Source organism: Wyeomyia smithii, chromosome 2 (genome assembly GCF_029784165.1).
Source record: "Wyeomyia smithii strain HCP4-BCI-WySm-NY-G18 chromosome 2, ASM2978416v1, whole genome shotgun sequence".
Classification (NCBI taxonomy): Eukaryota; Metazoa; Arthropoda; class Insecta; order Diptera; family Culicidae; genus Wyeomyia; species Wyeomyia smithii.
Window position 1 is genome coordinate 16,514,059 of NC_073695.1, and position 22,804 is coordinate 16,536,862.

General features: G+C 39.8%; 1 protein-coding gene across 13 annotated transcripts in view; it reads left to right on the plus strand.

The window, feature by feature from the left end:
* The window catches only part of LOC129721468 (potassium voltage-gated channel subfamily H member 6), a 371,920-nt gene that overhangs the window by 108,172 nt on the left and 240,944 nt on the right, over positions 1–22,804 (plus strand). For all 13 annotated transcript variants that reach the window (XM_055674044.1, XM_055674053.1, XM_055674048.1 and 10 more), the window contains exon 3: positions 5,584–5,814. In XM_055674044.1, coding sequence (XP_055530019.1) covers positions 5,584–5,814 — 231 coding nt within the window. The remainder of the gene's footprint in view (positions 1–5,583; positions 5,815–22,804) is intronic.

A 22,804-nucleotide genomic window follows, 5' to 3' on the forward strand; every position in this document is an offset into this window, starting at 1 on the left:
TTGATTTATTTGGGACAGCCGAAAAGCTACCTACATCTGATGAATGAATGGTATACTACAACTGAAAGGTATCAAATTTGTAGAAGTCACGAGAGGTCAACTGCTTGTTAACAAACTGGGTCGCGGATGACGCTTTGCAGATAAAATTTTTACTCAATGGCTGGAAATAGCGAACAACTAACAATACCTGTCGTACACAGGAGTTAATAATGTTGCTGGCTCAGTGCGTCTTGAACTGTCCTACAGATCAGACGTTTTTTCGGTTGCTTGTGGACTGGTCTTTGACTGCCTATAGCTTCAAAGTTTGTGTTTTGTCAGTGTGTCTTTTAAAGACTACCTGAAAGTTATTTCCCATCAGTCTTTCTCAAGACTACCTACTTTTGAATTTAACATTTGTTTTAACTTTTTTCGTATCACCTGAAATGGCTGGACGGAAAAAGAAACCTCGCATCGCTGCGGGGAGGAAAAGAGAGGCATCTCTTTCTGACACATCGAGTGTCTGTAGTGACAATCCTTTTGATATTTTGCCTGAGCAAGAAGCTGGTGAAATGGAAGTTACCAATAATGAAACTATACAAAATATAAAATCTTTAAAAAAGGAGAAAGTTCCACCTATTGTGGTAACTATTTCTTCTGAATTTAATATATTCAAAAAGGAACTTTCAACGTTTGTTTCTGACGTTAAAGTTACCTATCAAATTGGCCGTAGAGGTGAATGCCGCTTATTAGCCGACTCAGTAAAGGGTCGTGATCGTCTTGTTCAGTATTTAACTGACAAGATGTACAAATTTTTTACATATGACACCAAGAACGCCAAGCCGTTCAAGGTTGTCTTGAAAGGTCTCACCAACGATCAAACCGTTGATGAGATCAAACTTACTACAGAATTACTTGGCATAGCCCCTACCCAAGTAATTCTAATGAAACAAAAATCACGAGGCGTAAACAGTCAGAGAACTGGAATTTCCCTTGTTAATTATTTAATTCATTTTAAACGCAATGAGGTTAACAACTTAAAATTTTTTGAAAAAGCACATGCTTTGTATAATGTGCGTGTAAAGTGGGAAACTTATAGGAAGTATGGCGGAGGTGAAAAGCATATCACCCAATGCCGTACTTGCCAACGTTATGGCCATGGTTCCAAATTCTGTAACATGGACCAAAAATGTCTTAATTGTGGAGACTCTTCTCACAAAAAGGACACATGTCCTGTGAAAGAGAGTAAAAATTTTCGCTGTGCGAATTGTAACGGCAACCATATGTCAAATTTTTATCAATGCCCAGTCCGTTTAGCAATTGTTAAGGCAAGGCAAGGTAAACAAAATTCAATTTCTCAATTAAAACCAACTTCAAAACAAAATTCTCCAAGCGTACCATTGACGCATAGTTTACCTACTCCTTTGCATACCCGTTTAACTTATGCACAGGTTACAGGTAGTTCGAACATTATACCGCCTAGTGTTGGTAGTTCGAAAATGACTGTTAATATGGGTAAGCAAAACACGCTAGAAAATAATTGTACACCTATTACTCCAGCTAATATTGCTGCCGAAAATATTTTTTCTAATGTCAACTGCCTGGGGCCTATTACGGCAGGTAAACTTACTTTTTTGCAACAGGCAATGTTCGATCTTATGAACGCCATGTTGCAGGCAAAATCAATGTTTGAAGCCATTCAAATAGGCACAAATTTTACTATTAAAATTGTTTCTAATTTAAAATTTAGCAATGATTTTAAATAAAACAATTAAAATATTAAATTGGAATGCTCGCTCATTGAAGGCCAATGAGAATGAGCTTTTTAATTTTTTAACAGTAAATAATGTGCATATTGCAATTATTACTGAAACATTTTTGAAACCTAACATAAAATTAAAATATGATCCCAATTACGTGGTTCATAGATATGATAGGATTCAGGGTTCCGGCGGTGGAGTTGCAATTGTTATTCATCGCCGAATCAAACATCGTGCTCTTCCCCATCTTGAGACGAAAGTTATTGAAACTTTGGGAATTGAAGTTCAAACTGAACTTGGGATTTTATTTATTGCCGCAGCATATTTACCATTTCAATGCACACGCGAGCTCAAAAATTATTTTAAAGGTGATTTACAAAAACTCACTAGAAATCGTTCGAAATTTTTCATAATCGGCGATTTTAACGCTAAACATCGTTCATGGAATAATTCTCAAAGTAATTTCAATGGCAAAATTTTATTCAATGATTGTTCTTCAGGATACTATTCTATTTTGTCTCCGAATAGTCCTACATGCTTTTCTTCTGTAAGAAACCCTTCAACTATTGATTTGGTGCTTACAGATCAAAGTCATGTATGTAGTAATTTGATCACACATGCTGACTTTGATTCTGACCATCTTCCAATAACTTTTTCTTTATCACATGAATCAGTTTTAAACCCTATGAGCTCTGTTTTTAATTATAACAAGGCTAATTGAGAAAGATACAAAACTCATATTGAGAGAAATTTCAATAATGAGCTTGATTTGCAAAACGAAGTGAATATTGATTCCGCTTTGGACGCATTAAAATGTGCAATTGTTGATGCCAGGAATTATTCTGTTCCAAAGGCTCAAGTGAAATTTGATTCACCAATAATTGACGAAAATCTTCAACTTCTAATTCGTTTGAAAAATGTCCGCAGACGTCAATATCAACGTTCTCGTGATCCTGTTTTTAAAACTATTTATAAAGATTTACAGAAAGAGATTAAACATAGATTTACTCTTCTGAGAAATCAAAATTTTGAGACTAAAGTTGAAAAATTGAAACCATATTCAAAACCATTTTGGAAGCTGTCGAAGATTCTTAAGAAACCTTCAAAGCCTGTTCCAGTTTTAAAAGATGGTGAACGTTTTCTTGTATCCAATGAACAAAAGGCTCAAAGACTTGCTCAGCAGTTTGAGAGTGTTCATAACTCAAATTTGAATTTTGTGAGTCCAATTGAAAATGAAGTCACACGTCAATTTGATTTAATTTCTTCCCAGAATTTTTTACCTGCAGAAATAATTGAAACTAACTTGAATGAGATTAAATCAATTATTAAAAATTTCAAAAATATGAAAGCACCTGGTGACGATGGAATCTTTAATATACTAATCAAACATCTCCCTGAGAGCACAATGGATTTTTTGGTGAAAATTTTCAATTGCTGCTTCAAAATTGCATATTTTCCCAAATTATGGAAAAATGCAAAAATTACTCCCATTTTAAAACCGGATAAGAACCCAGCTGAAGTTTCAAGTTATCGACCAATCAGTTTGCTTTCTTCAATAAGTAAACTGTTTGAGAGAGTTATTCTTAACAGAATGATGTCACACATCAACGAAAATTCAATTTTTGCAAATGAACAGTTTGGATTTCGCCATGGGCATTCCACAACTCATCAATTGCTCAGAGTTACTAATATGATACGAGCTAACAAATCTGAAGGTTATTCCACTGGAGCTGCTCTTTTAGACATAGAAAAAGCATTCGACAGTGTTTGGCATAAAGGTTTGATTGCGAAATTGCAAACTTTTAATTTTCCAATTTTCCTAATCAAAATTTTGAAAAATTATCTTACTGATCGAACTCTGCAGGTTGTCTATCAGAATTCAAAATCTGATAGATTTCTTGTCAGAGCAGGTGTGCCTCAAGGTTCAGTCTTGGGTCCAGTCCTGTACAACATATTCACTTCAGATCTTCCTGATTTGCCTCCAGGATGCACAAAGTCATTGTTCTGCGATGACACAAGCATTTCCGTAGAAGGAAAAAGTCTTCGTGTCATATGCAGTCGATTGCAGAAAAGTTTAGATATTTTTTCTTCCTACTTGCAAAAGTGGAAAATCTCTCCCAATGCTTCTAAAACTCAAATGATAATTTTTCCGCATAAGCCTAGGGCTTCTTTCCTCAAGCCAAACAATAATCACGTTGTCAAGATGAATGGGGTTATTTTAAGTTGGTCCGACAAGGTTAAGTACTTGGGACTAATTTATGATAAAAAACTTATTTTCAAAGAGCACATTGAGAGTATACAAGCCAAGTGCATCAAATATACGAGATGTTTATATCCTCTCATTAACAGGAATTCTAAACTTTGTTTAAAGAACAAACTTTTGATTTACAAACAAATTTTTAGACCAGCAATGCTTTATGCTGTACCGATCTGGTCAAGTTGCTGTTCAACAAGGAAGAAAACGCTCCAAAGGATTCAGAATAAAATTCTGAAAATGATTTTGAAGCGTCCTCCTTGGTTTGGTACACTCGAATTACATAGACTTACTGGTGTTGAACCATTAGAAGCTATGTCAAATAAAATTATTAACAATTTTCGACAAAAATCGTTGCAATCCTCAATTGCTACGATAAGCTCTCTTTATAGCCAATAAGTTAGCAATTAAGTTAGTTGTAAGTTTACTTCCCCTTTTCTGACAAGTAGGTTTAAATCCCTACGAATGATAAGTCCTAATTGCGAAAGCAAACAAATCCTAACAATTAAAATTACAAATTTCTAACAGTGTTGAGAAGTCACCATTTGTGATTGGACACACATACTCATTATTTACTAATATTTATCATAAATACCTAAGCTACTAACAAATCCCCCCTTAAAAAAATAAAAAAAATGTTGCTGGCTTCTACGCAATTCGGGAAAGATGAAAGAATTTAAATGCAAAGGGTGATAATCAGGATCCCCGATCGCCATTCAGATAACTTTTTTGCTTTCATCGCAAGACAATTTAGCGCTCTAGTAAATTTTAATATCATTTGTTTATTCCACTACTGGGCGGAAGAGGTAAACTCTAAAAAATCCCTTTGGAGGCACGACTATGACAATATCCAAAAGCAGTTGTTGTCAGTAGTAGTTACTATTATTCAAACAAACAAGAATGTTAATCGAAAAAATCGATTCGTCCCATTCTGTGTGTTACTTCTCAATTCTGGAAACCTGATGATAATTTATAATAATCAGCCGTCGCGCATATGAAAGGTTACGCCCTGAATATTAATTTTACACCCGGAGCAGTACGGTAGGTTCTGAGGAATCTGTTAACGTTCGTGAGAATCGAAATGAAATTTCTTCCATCAAAAGCTGACTCAGTTCGAACAGCCACTCGGAATGACAATCCTAAACAAGCAAAGCAGGGACAGGGACAGCCACAACCGATTTTAATTATTCCCATCCTGGACAACAACTTGGCTGTACGTTTATCGAGAAGCCACAAAGCTTCATGTCTCCTGCGTCATTTGCTGATTGAGTGGAAAATCTCAAATCCACCCCCCCCCCCCCCCAAAGCCAGACTCGTATCTCTTCACAATTTAACCATTGGAAAATGTTGCGTGCTTCAGGCTGTGACCGCAGCACATATAGATGCTTACGACTTTATCTGAGAAATTTAATGGCTTTTCGACCGTTTTATAGACCCCACATTCCTTACGCTAGTCACGAGCGGAGATAAAACCGTCAGCATCAATCTCGGCAGCAAGGTGCTACTAATCCGAAATACCAATGCGTAACAAGAAACAGCGCATAGATAATGTCACCCGGAGACTACATTTTCACACTTCTTTCTCTTTCACAGATCGTAGCTTTCTAGTGGCCAATGCACAGCCGGAATCGTGCCACATCATTTTCTGCTCCGATGGTTTCTGCAAGATGACCGGTTTCACACGGGCAGAGGTGATGCAGCGGTCCGCCTGCACCGAGTTCCTGCAGGGCCAGATGACCTCGCCGGCCGTCATCCAGTCCATCAAGGAGGCCCTGAGGAAAGGCGAGGAAAAACATTTCGAGATACTGTACTACCGGAAGAATGGTGAGTGAAGTAGTCCTAATGATATGATAATAACAGTAGAAGGTAGAAACGATTATGTGAAGTGGTGGTATGATAGACTTGGGTTCGGTTTAGTCTGGGATTTCTTCGACTGTTCGTTAGGCTTACGGAGACAGTGCGATAGGATATCGTTTTACGATGTCTTCCTGGTCGTTTCAACCGATGATGTAGGCTCATGAATTTTTGATAAACGCAATCTTTTGAAGTAGAATACTTCTCTCAGGAAGTTCGGCTACATAGGGATGTGAAATGAAAATCTAAAACCGAAAAAAGTGAAAAATATGTCCAATTTCAAATGCTAATAAATCGGTTAGTATCCGATGGATTTCCTTTGTTCTTGCAGCAATAGATTGGAAAATCTTCTAAGATTCTTCCCAAAATAAGATAATTGTAATTTTATTATTCACACTATTGTATTATTGAAAATAGTCAAGCCTTGTCAAAACGAAAATTTCAACCTCTGATTGGTCGTTATATGATTGCTTCCTAAGCACGGTCGACAGAATCATATACATTGCAATTGAAAACATGCTATTTGGCCTATATAAGAGCCTGTTTCAGCCGAAGCCGCTCATAATAGTTCTAGACAGCGACAACAGCAGTCGCCCTTCCTTAGCAGCAGCACTAGACCTGTGGTTGGTCACCACGTCTCAGGAGCAGCGCGGTTCTTTTCTCAGCGTGTGTCGCCAGACTGCCATAATTCCCCCCGTGTTGGGGCAGCATGAAGATTGCCATCAGGAAATCCAATTTTGAAAATCAAAATGCCTTTTCAAGGCAAATAAACAAGTCATTGAGAGTTAATAATTTTTGACAACGCAAGCAAGCATTCTGTGTTGGATCCTAGCAATTTAAATCTGTCGCATCCGACTAATTTACTGAATGTGGAATAGCTTCCACAGTGCATGTTGTCCGTGTATCTTAATTCCCCCACTATTAGAGCTGCTCAAAGGTTGCGGTTGCGATCAGCGATTAGAAGATAGTTGTAATTTTATTATTCACACTATTGCACTATTAAAAATAGTCAAGCCTTGTCAAAGCAAATAAACAAATAATTGAAGGTTAATAATTTTCTGGCATCAACACAAGCAGACATTCTGTGCGGGATACAATCAAATTCTGTTGTAGTTGTCTTATTTTTACTTTATTAAGTAAACCCCCCAGTGTAGGGGCAGCGCAAAGGCTGCGATCAGCATAACCGACTTTGAATAACAAACTGCCATGTTAGAACGCATTCACAAAGACACTTAGGCCTCTGCCATGGTGAACGCGAACGCGAGCGATGGGGCGAGAAACTTGCCGTAGGTAAATAAACAGCTCTCTTTACGGCTGTTCGGTTTTCTGAATTTGGGCAATCAAAACTTCTACTGGCTGTCTGATTTTCAGTGTGCAAACAGCCTTCAACTGACTACGATTTGGTAATATTGTTTGAGTTAAATGTTTACAAAATTTTACAACATTCCTCTTTCTCCCATTCAATAAAACAGGTAATACGATGCCTTCGTCATACGCAGATTCACCATAACTCCCGCTATCGGCGTAACACAGAGATGCAATCAGCGTCATATCCGATTTTAAATTCATCAACAAACTGTCCTTTTTAGGACAACCAAACAAATGAATTGAAGATTTAATGTTTTCTCGTTCTGAGCTATAACCAAAAGTTAATTATCTTAATTTGAATTCACATGTACATATACTCTGACTGTTGAAACTTGTTTGTGCCGCAAGAAGTTTGTTCTTTTCCTGTTCAGTGAGGTCGTATTTATATGTGCAAACTGAAATTGAGTAGTACTTCAAGTTCATTTGCACAGAATTTTCAATACTACCAATGAGCGGTCAACATTTATTTGCTAGGAAAAATGACTGACACGCAAGCAGCCGGGTTATCTTTCTTGTAAAAGTATTCTACTTCAACCTTGCGGTCGTGGCTTTGCACACAACCCTCCTGTGATTTTTTCGTTATCCCAAGTGAAACCTACGAATACACCTCATCGAATCTATCAAATTTGCAAGTAAAGTTATTTTTTGCAGTTTGCGTTTTTCCGTTTTTGTGAAAATGAATAAAACCATCATTTCACAGTTATTTCGCTAATATTGTATAAATAACTAAAAATATGGCAAAACGAAAATAAAAAGTCTGGCAAAAATCTGTCACTCATTTTTGGATAAAATTCCTGGCAGAATTGAAAGTGATGGCCTTTTTTTGCTCTCGCCGGGTGTAGGTAGGTAAAGGCCAGGCACGGCCAATCTCGCAGTAATGACCTTTTTGCGAGACGACGCGGATGAAATCTGGCACATATCTGGCTCATTTACAAATATCTGGCAGATTCTGAGGTTTATCTGTTTGTCTGGCGCGCAAACAGAAATCTGGCAAAATCCAGATTTATCTGGCACAATGGCAACGCTGGTTCAGAACTAGAAAAATGATGATAGCACAGACTAATAGCGAATTTCTTTATTCCACTGTGTGCGGGCAAAATTGCCGAGGAATAATGGAACGTCATCGCCATTTAAGACGCAAGTAAGGAAGAGATGCCAGATAATTGTTTACGAACTTAGCACGTGCGGTGGTGGGTTGAAGCTGACAAATTTTACAGTGCACTTCGGGCAGCACGGCAGGTCAAAACTTGGTCAAAATCGAGCGAATAAAGAAAGGTTTTGACAGCAGTTAGTGCGCTTCCAGGTCAAAACGAGGTGAGCTGGTGGAATAAAGAAATTCGCTATAACAGACGTAACACTGGAACCTAGCTCCATCGCTATAAAAAACGTTCATTTCTCGACTACTTTGTGATAAGGTTAGGTCGTATGACTAAACGTAAACAAAACGAGTGAGAGTTATATCCTTTGTACTTCACAAGCACAAATCATCTTCCACTCGTTTTGTTTACGTTTAGACCTAAGACAAGACGTTACAGCTGGTTTCTTATTTTTCTTTTCGTAACGGCCGTCATCCCCGTCGAAATTTTTTTGAACGTTCCATACCGTTGATGCCAGAATGATTATTTTTAACAACTTCTGTAGGTTAATGAAAATAAAACAAATTAAAATTGCAATATATAGGCGTATAATACTCAATTTTTATTTATTATTTTATGTTCTATAAAGCATACTTCTACTATCAAATTTTTTCTTCCTAAGTTTCTTGGTACCCAATTTTTTTCTTCCTAAGTTTCTTGGACTTCAACCGAAATAGTAATGAACGATTAATCAATGAATTTTTAAAGTTATAACAGTGAAATACATTACTCGGTAATATCATGTACCTTGCATACTTTTGCATCATTATTTATGAACAATTATAATAGCTAAATCACAGACTAACAGACATAACACGTCGAACAAATTTTCAATAAAATCATCGTTTGGATGATGCCAGTACTTTACTTTAACAACACTAGCACCATCTGCTGTCTTGTTCGCGCTGCGTCATGTATTTCGACATCAGCGCCAGCGTTACTGCATGTGTCAAATGGGGAACTACAAAATATGTATGAGATTGCATGACAGCTCCCCAGACGACGTTCTCGCGCGTTGACTGTTATTCGATTGAATATTTGAAATGAACGTTTTATGTGGCGATGGAGTTAGGTTCCAGTGTTACGTCTGTTAGTCTGTGGCTAAATTATGACTCTCCAGCATCACTGCTTTACAGTGAAAAGTAACCTCGTTGTATTTTCTACGTGACGATTGCGTTATCGAATTCAGCCAAACGGCAGCCGGTTCAAATTGGTTGCATGTAACGGTGACCAGCTGTCGCGTCTTGTCTTAGATTTAGACAAACGACCTTATCACAAAGTACTCCAGATTACAAATCTTCAATCGAATAACAGTCATCGCGTGAAAACGTCGTCTGGGGCGCTGTCATGCAATCTCAGATATATTTTGTAGTTCCCCATTTGACACATGCAGTAACGCTGGCGCTGATGTCGAAATACATGACGCAGCGCGAACACGACAGCAGATGGTGCTAGTGTTACTAACGTAAAGTACTGGAATCATTCAAACGATGATGTTATTGAAAATTTGTTCGACGTGTTATGTTTGTTAGTCTGTGAGATAGTTTCAATCTTTAGCCAAGGCTAATATACACAGGAGACTGCTTAGGCCTGAACACAATGGATACGTTGCGGCTGCGATTGCGGCAATTTGACAGCTAGCCCATATAGTTTCTGTCAAATTAACGTCAACGCAACGCAAACGCATAATGAATATCTAGTAGACTGCTTACTGTCAAAAAAATACATATGAAATTGAAAATATATGAAATCCGGTATAGTTTCTGCACATTCACCTCCACTTCATAAAAATTTATTTAATGAGTTGTTAGTTTATACAAGTTGAAATTTTGAATCACAGATGAATCCAATGTTGAAATGAGAACGTGTCATGGGCCCATCCAAATATCGAAAATCCGTTCTTTTTGTGAAGGGCTAATCATTCGCTTTTCGTTTCTAAGTCAAAACGATTATCATTGTGGCGTAGTCAAAGTTGTAATCGTATCCAGCTTTCCACAAGCGGTAATGGCGGACAGTGCACGCAGCCCTTTTTGACGTTTTCTGTAGGTCAGGGAATTTTCAATCGCAGTAACGGAGTTGAAAATATCACAACATCGTAACGTAGCGTAGCTACTTCAACAAACAATGGATGTTTTGTTATTTTAATTTCGTCGTGCGCATGCGCGGATCATAATAAACAAAACTGTTTATTAAAGATGCTATGCTACGTTGCAAAAAAAATATGTTTTCACTCCGTTACTGCGATTGAAAACTACCCGACCACTGTCCGCCATTACCGCTTGTGGAAAGCTGGATACCCCGCGTACACACAGACAAACAACCCTTGCGGAAATAATATTTCTTAAAAGAGAAAACACTATCTGTAACTAGCATCGTACATAGAGGCCAGAATGCCGAGCCGCAAACCTCAATGACAAACCTCTCGTTTTTCTGTTTGAACGAATTGAAAAAGTTAAGACACTTTTGGTCATTGAAAAGCATTCTCTTATCTTTTCAAAGTTAAAAGTACCTATACAGCCTTTTATTACTCCCTTTTAAAAATTGTGCTCCAACAGTTCTGTCTTGGCTGGTCACGCCACATTCACAAAGGCGAATCCTCTACAGCCTACACTAATCATTCAATACACAATGGCAGACCTCCCAAATATGTAACTCCCAACTCTACAACTTAAGAGGCTCTACACTTTGATGTAGTATCGATCAGGACTCCAGATATTTGGATTTAAAGCAAGTACTAGACTCTGCATCTCATCATCAACCGGTAAACAAAGCATTTGCTATGGAGATTCAGAAATTCTCGCGATATCCCGCCCACTATCTTCACACTCTGGTTTACTGGACCCCATGCCACGTCATTTGCCAGTGCCGCCACACAACAGTTCTACAAAACAGTTCTAACGATTCCGCGCTGCGCAACACCGTCTCCAGCTAACCAATCCTTTCCGAGCAAGAACGCCATCTGTCCGACAAGACTACTGGGTTCAACTTGCACTCCTGTGCGACCTGAGCAACTCTCGGGAAACGATACGCTTGACAAACTTGTGTCATTGACTGAACTGGATTCATCATCAGTACCAGTAGGATCAGGAGACACAATTCTACTTATAACCGCCTCCTCCTCGCCTGCCACGTTCCAATCTGAAGGCCAATCTGATTTAGATGAAATCGTTCGAACGTGTTTTTGACGTTGACTAACGTCTATATCGAAGTTAGGCACCTGAATTTGAAAATCTAGTAATTCAACCAGGGAAAACCAGGGAAAAGTGGTCAGGTTTTGAAAGCTTATTTTTCAGTCATTTATAATCAGGTTTTCGAGATTTTGGCATCAATCGATCAGAAATTCTTTTACGGTTAAATTTATGTAACAAAAACAAACTATTGTTTGAGATACACTATTGAAATAATATAGTAATTAATATCGATTGTCTAAATCATACCGCGCAGCCAATCACTACCTCTCTTCCCAAGCACAGTCGACACTAACGTATACATTCGATCTGACTTTGTTGTTATTGTTGTTGTCACTTTCTGTTTCCGATGTTTATTTTCGTTCCTTGTCAATCAATTTTCTACTTAGCCCCTCCTTCTTTCTAACTAACTGACGAAGACTTGGTACAAAAGGTACCGTTCGAATATTTCACCTCATCAGTTTTATTACTAAACGGTTACATACGTACGCTAGGTGTTAGCAGCTGAAAGGAGGAAAAACAAAATAGTACCGGTCATCTCGTGCCGGTTTTATCGTAATGCTGGTGGCTGTTAGTTGTACATGGCTACTGCAAAATACTAAAATGGCTGAAATTCTGGACGGACTAACCAGTAGGAACGTTGCGATATCATTAAGCATCGATACTTAGAATCGATACTGGTATCGAAAGCAAGCGCTGATACTCCGATATAATCATGAAAAAAGTATCGATACTGCGAGGTATCGCTGTTTGTTATCAGCTCATTTAAAGTAAAACTCATATGGCTGTTTTGCATATTTTTTGCCCGCGATATAAACAAACAGCTTCTGTAGATGCTTCGCCAATTATGCCCGTTAAAAACATCCAAACTTTACTGATCCGTATAGGTATCACAACACGTAGCAGACAATCTGTCGCGTCGCGTAATATATCAAGTAAAATACAGTAAGGTCGCTTTTTAAACGGTTTTTTCACGCGGGTTTTTTTACGCGACCTTTTTGCGCTGATTCTTGAATTTACGCGTTGTATTTGTACGCGGATTTTAAACTGGAATAACTTGATAGATTATAGCTTTTTAACCGTAAAACCGTTAAATTTTGGTGCTCCTTGCCAGCCCGGATGTGCGTTGAAAGATCACAGAGTAAATGTTTCCCGAGTTTGTCGCTTGTTTCGATACTAAGAGTAGTGTATCGATATTGGCAGAGGATCGTCTGTCAAGTATCGATACCAAATATCAGATATTGGAAGTAAAAGAATCGATTCTAAGCAAGTATCGGAGGTATTGTAACGTCCCTACTAACCAGTAAACGAGAATAATCGGCAACTGGTACCTTTTGGTGCCTCGAAGTTTTGTAATAGAAGCGGCCAATTGAATTTTCTGTTTTACAATATGCTGCTGCTAGCAGAAAAAACTTTGCAAAAATGCATGTTTTTGTTGGTGTTAATATTACGACAGCGGCCGGCGCAGCTTTCAAGAAAAAAATTGTCCTTGCCATTTCATTATCTACTTAGCTCCTCCTTCTTTCTAACTAACTGACGAAGCCTTGGTATGAAAGGTACCGTTCGAACATTTCACCCCATCATTTTCATTACTAAACCGTACCGGTTACATACGGACGCTAGGTGTTAGCAGCTGAAAGGAGGAAAAACAAAATAGTACCGGTCATCTCGTGCCGGTTTCACCCGTAATGCTGGTGGTTGTTAGTAGTACATGGCTACTGCAAAATACTAAAATGGCTGAAATTCTGGACGGACTAACCAGTAAACAAGAATAATCAGCAACTGGCACCTTTTGGTGCCTCGAAGTTTTGTAAAAGAAGCGTTGCAATTCCCTCTACTATTTGTTTTAATGGAATATAAGAATACGGTAATCAACGTCATGCGGTCGTGTGTTGAATACCACCCTCCTACTATTTCTCCATATTCAAATGATTAGCTGCGGGATAAAAGTGTCGAACAGAACTTAACACGAAGCATAATACTCAGAGTAACGTTTGTCTTTACTTTTTCTTCACAGAACCGAAACCAGGTTCAACATCTCGAAGTCTAGAACCATATGCTAACAAGAATTCGGTACAAGCTACTCAACCAATTCAGGCTTATAATGCTCCGATAGATGTCTCGCGATTTGACCCTCCTCTCCCCCTTCGTAGACAACTGCCCATATAAATTCTAAAAAAACCGTGGACAATACACAGACTCCTCTTCCACTTCCAGTTTACTTGTCAGTTCTAGCGTCTGTTTTAAGTTTTCTTTCTCTGTCCACCACCGACCCGAATGTTTTTAGCTTCAGGACAATTTTCTTAACCGACCATTTGCTAATATTCAAATCTTTGTATTCTGGATATATTGAACCACAAATTCTCGGATACACACGGGAATCGGTTTTGATATACCCGCGTTCTCCATTTATTTTCGACTTGTCTAAGCGAGATCACGTGTATAAATGCTACAGTTGTTTCTAAACGTCAACATGCTCCCAACATAAACAATCGAGGGGACTTACAATGGAAACCTATTGAAAAACTGGAAACTATCTGTGGTCGATTTCCGACAATATCATTGAAAAAAGTTAAGATCCGAAAAAATATGAGTGAAAAAAATCCAATATGTAAAACATCAAGTGTTTCAAAACACCTCCCTGATACGTTCGTAGCCTGTATTTTTTGTATACGCGAGAATGAAATGGCATGTTACACTGCTGTGCTTCACACGGCTATAAACAGCGATATCGATAGATTAGGCAACACTGAACGGGAGTGAAAAGCACGTCTTTCCTTTGCGGCCATTGTTGTTTGGGGCTCGGCATCGAGGGGTTCGTCATAATGGGGGTACCACAGACTAACAGACGTAACACTGGAACCTAGCTCCATCGCCACAAATTCATTCATTTCAAATTTTCAATCGAATAACAGTCATCGCGCGAAATCGTCGTCTAGGGGCTGTCATGCAATCTCATACATATCTTGTAGTTCCCCATTTGACACATGCAGTAACGCTGGCGCTGATGTAGAAATACATGACACAGCGCGAACACGACAGCAGATGGTGCTAGTGTTACTAACGTAAAGTACTGGAATCATTCAACGATGATTTTCTTGAAAATTTGTTCGACGTGTTATGTCTGTTAGTCTGTGTGGGTACTATCAAACTATATAAGTAATGAGATTACGGTGTCAGGAAGGTGTGATTTCATTCACGTCCAATTAATTTACAGTCGTCGTCCGATAACTGCAAGACTTTTAACTGCAACGCTTTTTAACTGCAAGACCGATAACTGCAACAACTTTGCAGTTATCGGACCGCAATCCGTCAAATCTGATGTCAAAGTCATATTTGACATTGAAGTGACAGATCTTGCGGGGGAATTCTAAATGCATTCGAAAATAAAAATTGTTGAATTTCTAAAACATTTCAGAAGGACTCTTTCATTTCTTTCGATTTTTTTTCGATTTCGTTTAAGTACTTGTTGTCTCATTATTCTAGATGAGAGATTATAGATCTCCACTATTAATCAATGAAGCAAAATCACTTTGTTATGTGGTTCACATTCCGTATTTATTTATTTATTTATTTAGTTATTTATTTATTTGATTTAATTTAACTGACAAAAGTCTTATTAAATATTGAGCGGTCAAAATTTTAAAAGCGAGGTATTATTTAATCTTCGTTTAAACATTAATGATGGTTCTCCGAACTCGAATGAATTTTCCAGAACAGAGAAGGTGCGAATACAGGCAGTCAAAGGTTCATTGCACCCAAACGTAGTACGGTGGATGTTTCGTTGCAGCAATCCAGTAGAGCGAAGAGTACGTTGTGAAGCCCGAAAGTTCAATAAAGACAGCGATCTTGAAGAGTCGATTTCGTTGCTAATTATCTTGGCGATAAATAAAGCCTGATGTATTTTTCTTCGTCGTTCGAATGTCTCTAGGCCGAGTAGACGACAGCGATCGGGATGTGGCGGAAGATTTACGGGATCTCGCCAAGGTAGATCTCTTAGCACAAATCGTAGAAATCTTTTCTGCACACGTTCGAGGCGTACATTCCACACTAGCTGATGAGGGCACCAAATTATAGAAGCATTCTCGATCAGAGGCCGTACCAACGAACAATAAAGTGTTTTAAGGCAGTGAGAATTCTGGAAATCTCGAGCAATTTTTGTGATGAATCCAAGTTGACGTGCAGCTTTCGAGTTATCAGCCGAGCGATGCTGATTGAAGGTAAGCTTAGTATCAAGTAGGACACCAAGGTCATTGACTTGATCTACTCTCTTAAGGACATGCCCATCGATTCGGTAACTGAAAACTATTGGACTGCTTTTTCGGTGAAAGGTCATAACTTGACATTTAGAAACACTAAGATCAAGCCTATTTCGTCGACACCAATCAACAAACGTATCATCCAACAGTGCTTGTAAACGATTACAGTCATCAACAGTTTGAACTACTGAGTATAACTTTAAATCATTGGCCAGCTTTCACTACTCAATGAGGTAGTGCATAGTAAACAACAAACAATATTTCGTGACCTAGCGTTAAATAGACCATTTCACGAACTGACAGATGTCACGGATCTTGCAGATATCGATGTTGCTTTTACTTGCGTTATGTCAGCGATTCCGAGCTTTCTGTCAAAATTTCATTCATGAATTTAGTTCAGAAACGTCTCGTAAAATGGTCTATTGTAGAGATGAACTTTATCTTCGCCTACACACTTAATTTATCTCAGTAAACTTCTCATCAACTGACCAAGCTCGGTGAAGTTTTTCACAAATGTCAGCAAAATATTTCGACGAACATTAAGAAAATATATTGATATACCGTAAACCAGCATGCATTGACATTTTGTTTGCTGAAGTTCTGGAAAATTTTGCCGAAAACTTGTAAATCAATTCGCTGAATTTATCAGCTGTTAATTTTTCGGCAATAAAATCTAAGTGTGTACACACTCAATTTATCTCGGCAAACCTCTGAACAGCTGGTCGAGCTCGGCAAAGTTTTTAACAAATATCAGCAATATATTTCGACAAACAGTCAGCAAATATATCGATCTACCGTGAACCAGCAGGTATTGACATTTTGTTTGCCGAAACGCTTGAAAATTTTGCCGAAAACTAGTAGAGCATTTTGCTGAATTTCTCAGCTGTTGTGTTCTCGGCAGTAAAATCTAAGTGTGATACATATCGGTTATGTAAAGTAGTTACTAAAACGCAACAAATTATGGTGTGGAAATATGAATATCAAATTCACAGACTAACAGACATAACACTTCGAACAAATTTTCAATAAAATCATCGACTTCAGTACTTTACGTTAGTAACACTAGCACCATCTGCTGCCGTGTTCGCGCTGCGTCATGTATTTCAACATCGGCGCCAGTGTTACTGCATGTGTCAAATGGGGAACCACAAAATATGTATGAGATTGAATGACAGCGCCCCAGACGGCGTTATCGCGCGATGAGTGTTATTCGATTGAAAATTTGAAATGATCGTTTTTTGTGGCGATGGAGCTAGGCTCCAGTGTTACGTCTGTTAGTCTGTGTCAAATTGATTAATTGAAAAACTTGCCTAATTTAGTATTCTGCTATTTTTTGTCACTATTCCATTAAAAAAATACATTTCGACATCATTGAAAACAAAAATGATAGTGACGGACCCTTCTCTAAATTTTGGCATGTGTCAAGTGTTGCAGTTATCGAACGGCATTCAATAACTGCAATGTAAACATGTTGCAGTTATCAAACGACGACTGTTCTATATTTTTTTTTTTATTTTGAATAGTTTATTTGACACGGAACGATACAATTTATGTTTAACTGAGCCAAGTACATTTTTTTTAAATTCTAAATTAGCAGGGAAAAGAGGGAGGCCTTTTCTTTATTCTCGCGGCCGACTACGAGCTAGTGGGGATTTAAGGTGAGAGGAGGGGAGTTACAATTTTGATTTCAACTATATTGAGTTATACGATTTATTTATTTGTACATGGCTAAGCAGTGATGTTCTATTTGAGCAGTTTGGACTGAGGTGTCTGCGTGAACATGAAGATGCCGAGTCTTCGTTTGGGTGTCTCCAGCTTAGTGTATCATCTTCTTTCAGCGTGTAGCGGGAATGGTAATCTAACAAATAGATAGAAGAGTTTCATATTTTAATACCAGCGTGTTTTATGAACACGTATAGCTGTGTCATGTACTGGAGATCACCGCTTCCCAGAATGTCTCTAACGGGTACGTTCGGTTGTTTTCCTCGGGCCCGAAGGGAATCTATAAGCTCAGACCTAACACCACAGTATTCGGTACACGACCAAACAACATGCTCGATGTCATGGTAGCCATCGCCACAAACGCAGTGATTACTGTCTACAAGCCCTATACGAAAGAGATGCGTGTTTAACGTCACGCGAATGAAGTCCCGACCTACATCCAACCCCTTGAACCATGCTTTCGTCGATACCTTAGGAAAAATGGAATGTAGCCACCGTCCCAGTTCATCTGAGTTCCATGATGATTGCCAACTGTTGAGTGTTCTCTGACGCAAAATGCTATAAAATTCATCAAAAGCAATTGGTCTCTCATAAATATCGCCATCAATAGCACCCACCTTAGCTAAAGAGTCAGCCTTTTCGTTACCCGGAATCGAGCAATGAGAAGGGACCCACGCTAAGGTAACCCGGTAATTTTTATCTGTTAAAGCACTTAAAAACCGCCGTATTTTCCCCAGGAAATACGGGGTGTGCTTCACAGGCTTCATTGATCGCAGAGCCTCAATGGCACTGAAACTATCGGTGAAGATGAAGTAGTGGTCTATGGGTAGGGTTTCGATGATTCCAATAGAGTACTGAATAGCAGCAAGTTCTGCGACGTACACGGAAGCAGGAGCATCGAGTTTGTAGGAGGCGGTAAAATTTTCGTGGAAAACACCGAAGCCAGTGGACTCATCTAGATTAGATCCGTCAGTGTAAAAGCTTTTATCATAACTAACATGTTTAAACTTATTGGAAAAAATCTTAGGGATCTCTTGGGGTCGCAATTGATCCGGGATACCAGAAATGTCTTGTTTCATGGTGGTGTCGAAGAATATAGCATTATTAGAAGTAGCTAAAAGTGCGACATTGGAGGAATCGTATGAAGAAGGATTGATATCTTGAGCCATATAGTCAAAATATAAAGTCATAAATCTGGATTGAGATTGAAGGTCGACCAACCTCTCGAAATTTTCAATTACTAATGGGTTCATAACTGTGCATCGAATTAGCAACCGGTAAGAGAGATTCCAAAAACGATGTTTCAACGGAAGAATACCCGCTAGCACTTCAAGACTCATCGTATGGGTCGACTGCATGCAACCCAAGGCAATACGCAAACAACGATATTGTATTCTCTCTAATTTTATAATGTGCGTGTTCGCAGCGGAGCGAAAGCAGAAACAGCCGTACTCAAGAACTGACAATATCGTTGTTTGGTATAACCTTAGAAGGTCTCCTGGGTGAGCACCCCACCAAGTTCCGGTAATCGTACGAAGAAAATTAATCCTCTGTTGGCATTTTTGTGTCAGATACCTAATATGACAAGCCCAGGTGCATTTGGAGTCGAACCAGACCCCGAGATATTTAGCGACTAAAACCTGAGAGATCGTTTTACCCGTTAGTAGGAGCTGCAGCTGAGCTGGGTTATGCTTCCTAGAAAAAACGACCAGCTCAGTTTTCTCCGGAGAGAATTCGATACCCAGCTTAAGAGCCCATTCAGACAAATTGTCTAAGGTATCTTGCAATGGTCCTTGCAGATCGCTAGCCTCGCTACCAGTAATGGATACAACGCTATCGTCTGCAAGTTGCCTTAGCGTGCATGAATTTGCAAGACATTCATCGATGTCATTGACGTAAAAATTATATAAGAGAGGACTTAAACATGAGCCCTGGGGGAGGCCCATGTAACTAATTCGGGAAGTTGTCGAATCGCCATGTGAGAAATACATATGCTTTTCTGACAACAAATTGAGCAAAAAGTTATTCAAATATGGTGAAAGTCCCTGCGAATGAAGTTTCGCGCTTAAAACTTCTACAGAGACAGAGTCAAAAGCCCCCTTAATATCCATGAACGCAGAAGCCATTTGCTCTTTTCGAGCAAAGGCTAGTTGAATTTCAGTAGAAAGCAACGCTAGGCAATCGTTCGTCCCTTTGCCCCGGCGAAAGCCAAATTGAGTATCTGAAAGTAACCCGTTTGTTTCGACCCATTTGTCTAACCGTAAGAGGATCATTTTCTCCATTAATTTCCGGAGGCAAGAGAGCATCGCAATCGGCCTATATGAATTGTGATCAGAGGCAGGTTTCCCGGGTTTCCGAATAGCAATGACTTTTACCTCCCTCCAGTCATGCGGAACAATATTTAGCTCAAGAAACTTGTTGAATAAATTCAACAAGCGTCTTTTTGCAGAGTCGGGTAGGTTCTTCAACAGGTTGAATTTTATTCTATCTAACCCTGGAGCCTTATTGTTGCACGACAGGAGAGCCATTGAAAATTCCAACATCGAAAATGGAGGCTCTTCCGTAGTTACTAATAACGCGTCGCGAAAGGTTTTCTGTTCCGGTACAGAGTCTGGACAGACCTTTTTGGCAAAATCGAGTATCCAGCGATCTGAATACTCCTCGCTTTCATTCGAAACGTCACGGTTCCGCATGCGCCTGGCGGTATCCCAAAGAGTGCTCATCGCTGTTTCCCTGGACAACGCGTTTACGAACCGCCGCCAGTACCCGCGTTTTTTCGCCTTTACTAAGCTCTTCATCTGCCTGCCCAGTGCCTCGTACTTCCGAAGCAGGTTGACAGTGCCGTACTCCCGGTAGTCCTTATACGCCGCGGACCTTCGCGCGTACAGCTCAGAGCACTCTTTGTCCCACCATTTGTTGGGAGGGCGCTGTCTAATCGTTACCCCGGGTATCGGTTTCGTCTGAGCTTGAGTCGCGGCGTCGATTATCAAGCCAGCTATGAACGCGTATTCTTCCTCCGGAGGAAGTTCCTCGTGAGTCTCGATAGATTGCGCTATAATAGACTCATAACACTTCCAATCAATATTACGTGTAAGGTCGTAGGAAATATTGATTGGGTTCGGGGGAGTTGAACCATTAGCAATTGATATAACGATTGGAAGATGATCACTACCGTGGGGATCGTTGATTACTTTCCACCGGCAATCTAGCGCTAGTGATGTCGAGCAGAGGGATAGGTCAAGCACGCTTTCACGTGCTGGAGGATTAGGTACACGTGTCGCTTCCCCAGTATTCAAAACTGTCATATTGAAGTCGTCGATCAAGTTACAGATTAAAGAAGATCGGTTGTCGTCGTACAGCGACCCCCATAGCGAACAGTGAGAATTAAAATCTCCCAATATCAAAAAAGGCGCGGGAAGCAACTCTGCTATATCAGTGAGATGCTTCTGTTCAATCCGCGCGGATGGAGGCATATATAACGAAACAAGGCATAGGTCTTTTCCATTCATATTCGTTTGAATGGCAACGACTTCAATATTCGAGATCGAGGGGAGGTCGATTCGGAAGAAGGAATAGCACTTTTTAATCCCTAAAAGTACCCCTCCACCGTGTGAGTCTCGATCTCGACGAATAATGTTAAAATCGTGGAAATTGAGTTGATCGTTTGAATTGAGAAAGGTTTCACAGAGCGCAAATGCGTCACAATTGTATGTATTTATTAAATGAGAAAATAGATCGAATTTGGGGATGATACTTCTGCAATTCCACTGTAATACAGTGATAAAATTCCTAACCTCTTTCGCCGTATTAGTCATCGAAAGATATGATAGCTGAAATGAGGGGCCAAGTTGCTGCTAGTTGCATCAAAAAGGTTTTCACTGTAGGAAGAAGGGCAAGAAGAATATTTTGTAGGGGATCTGGTATGTTGAATGTTTTAAATATCCAGTCCACAATATCAGAAAATTTTATGAACCCTGTTTCTATTTTATCTTCTGATCGAGAAATGGGTGCCCGAGGGGTTTTTGGTGCCCCAGGAAGCGGTGGGTACTCCTGGTTTGATTTAAAATTAAAACCGGGAGGTACTTGCTTCGGTTTTTCTTCACCGCTTTCTTTTTGTGTTGGCTTATTGGTCATTCCGCTAGGGGTTATCTTGCGACCTTTGCGAGAAAGATTAGGAGAGTTGATCATTCTCCTCTTCCTAGATCCTTCTGGCATGGCATAAGAACACCCTTCGACGGGATCGTCAGATGTACCCTCATCGGTTGGCAAAAAGGAAAAGATGTTTCCTGTCGAGGGTGGCTCAGCACTCTTCAGCATTTCTGCGAAAGAGCGCTTTGATCGTTCCTTGAGGGAACGCTTTATTTTTTCCTCGCGCTGTTTGTACGCGGGACACGCCGAAAGGTCATGCCGAGTTCCCTCGCAGTAAAGACACTTTTCAGTATCCTCACTGCAAGCGGTCTCAGCATGATTGCCTCCGCACTTGCTGCAGCGTGCCTTGTTGCAGCAGTAGGTGGCTGTATGACCTAACTGCTTGCAGTTTTGGCAATGCATGACCCGCGGTACGAACAGGCGTACAGGCAGACGAACCCTGTCCAAAGAGATGTTGTTCGGCAGTGCGGATCCGGCGAATGTTACACGGAAGGAATCCGAAGGGAAGAATTTCTTCTTCCCTTCTTCGATGGATACTGAATGCAATTGCTTGACATCCAGTATCTTTACATCTTGAATCAGGGGGTTTTTGAAGCAGCCAACCCCGTGACGCAAAATGTCATCGACCGTGAGGCTTCCTTCGGTAACCACACCGTCGATCTCCACGTCCTTGGCAGGGATGTACACGCGGTACTCTCTCGTGAAGAGCTCGTAGCTAGCAATTGCGTTTGCTTGCTTCAAGCTACTCACAACAACTCGCAGTTTGTTCGGTCTAACCTTTGTAATTTCGGTTACGTCCGAAAACTGTTTTGCCAGGTCCTTGCCGATTTGAATTATATTTAGAGGCTTCTTTATGGGCCTGAAGTAAACTACGAACGGACCTTTCGAAGCATCTGGGTAAGCTTTCACCCGTGTTGCCGGTACCCTTGGTACGGGGCTAGGTAGCGGGGAAGGTAGAAGGGAATTGATGGGGGAGATCTCAATCTCTTCCCCAGTTGTTTCCACATCCAGGAATAGTTGCACCTGCATGTCGTCCATTTTGCGGGAGCGTTACGCTCTACCGCACACAAACGATAAATATTCGAATGTGGGGGGGGGGGGGGGTCAAATAGTTGCTATTAAATTTTAAAAACAATTT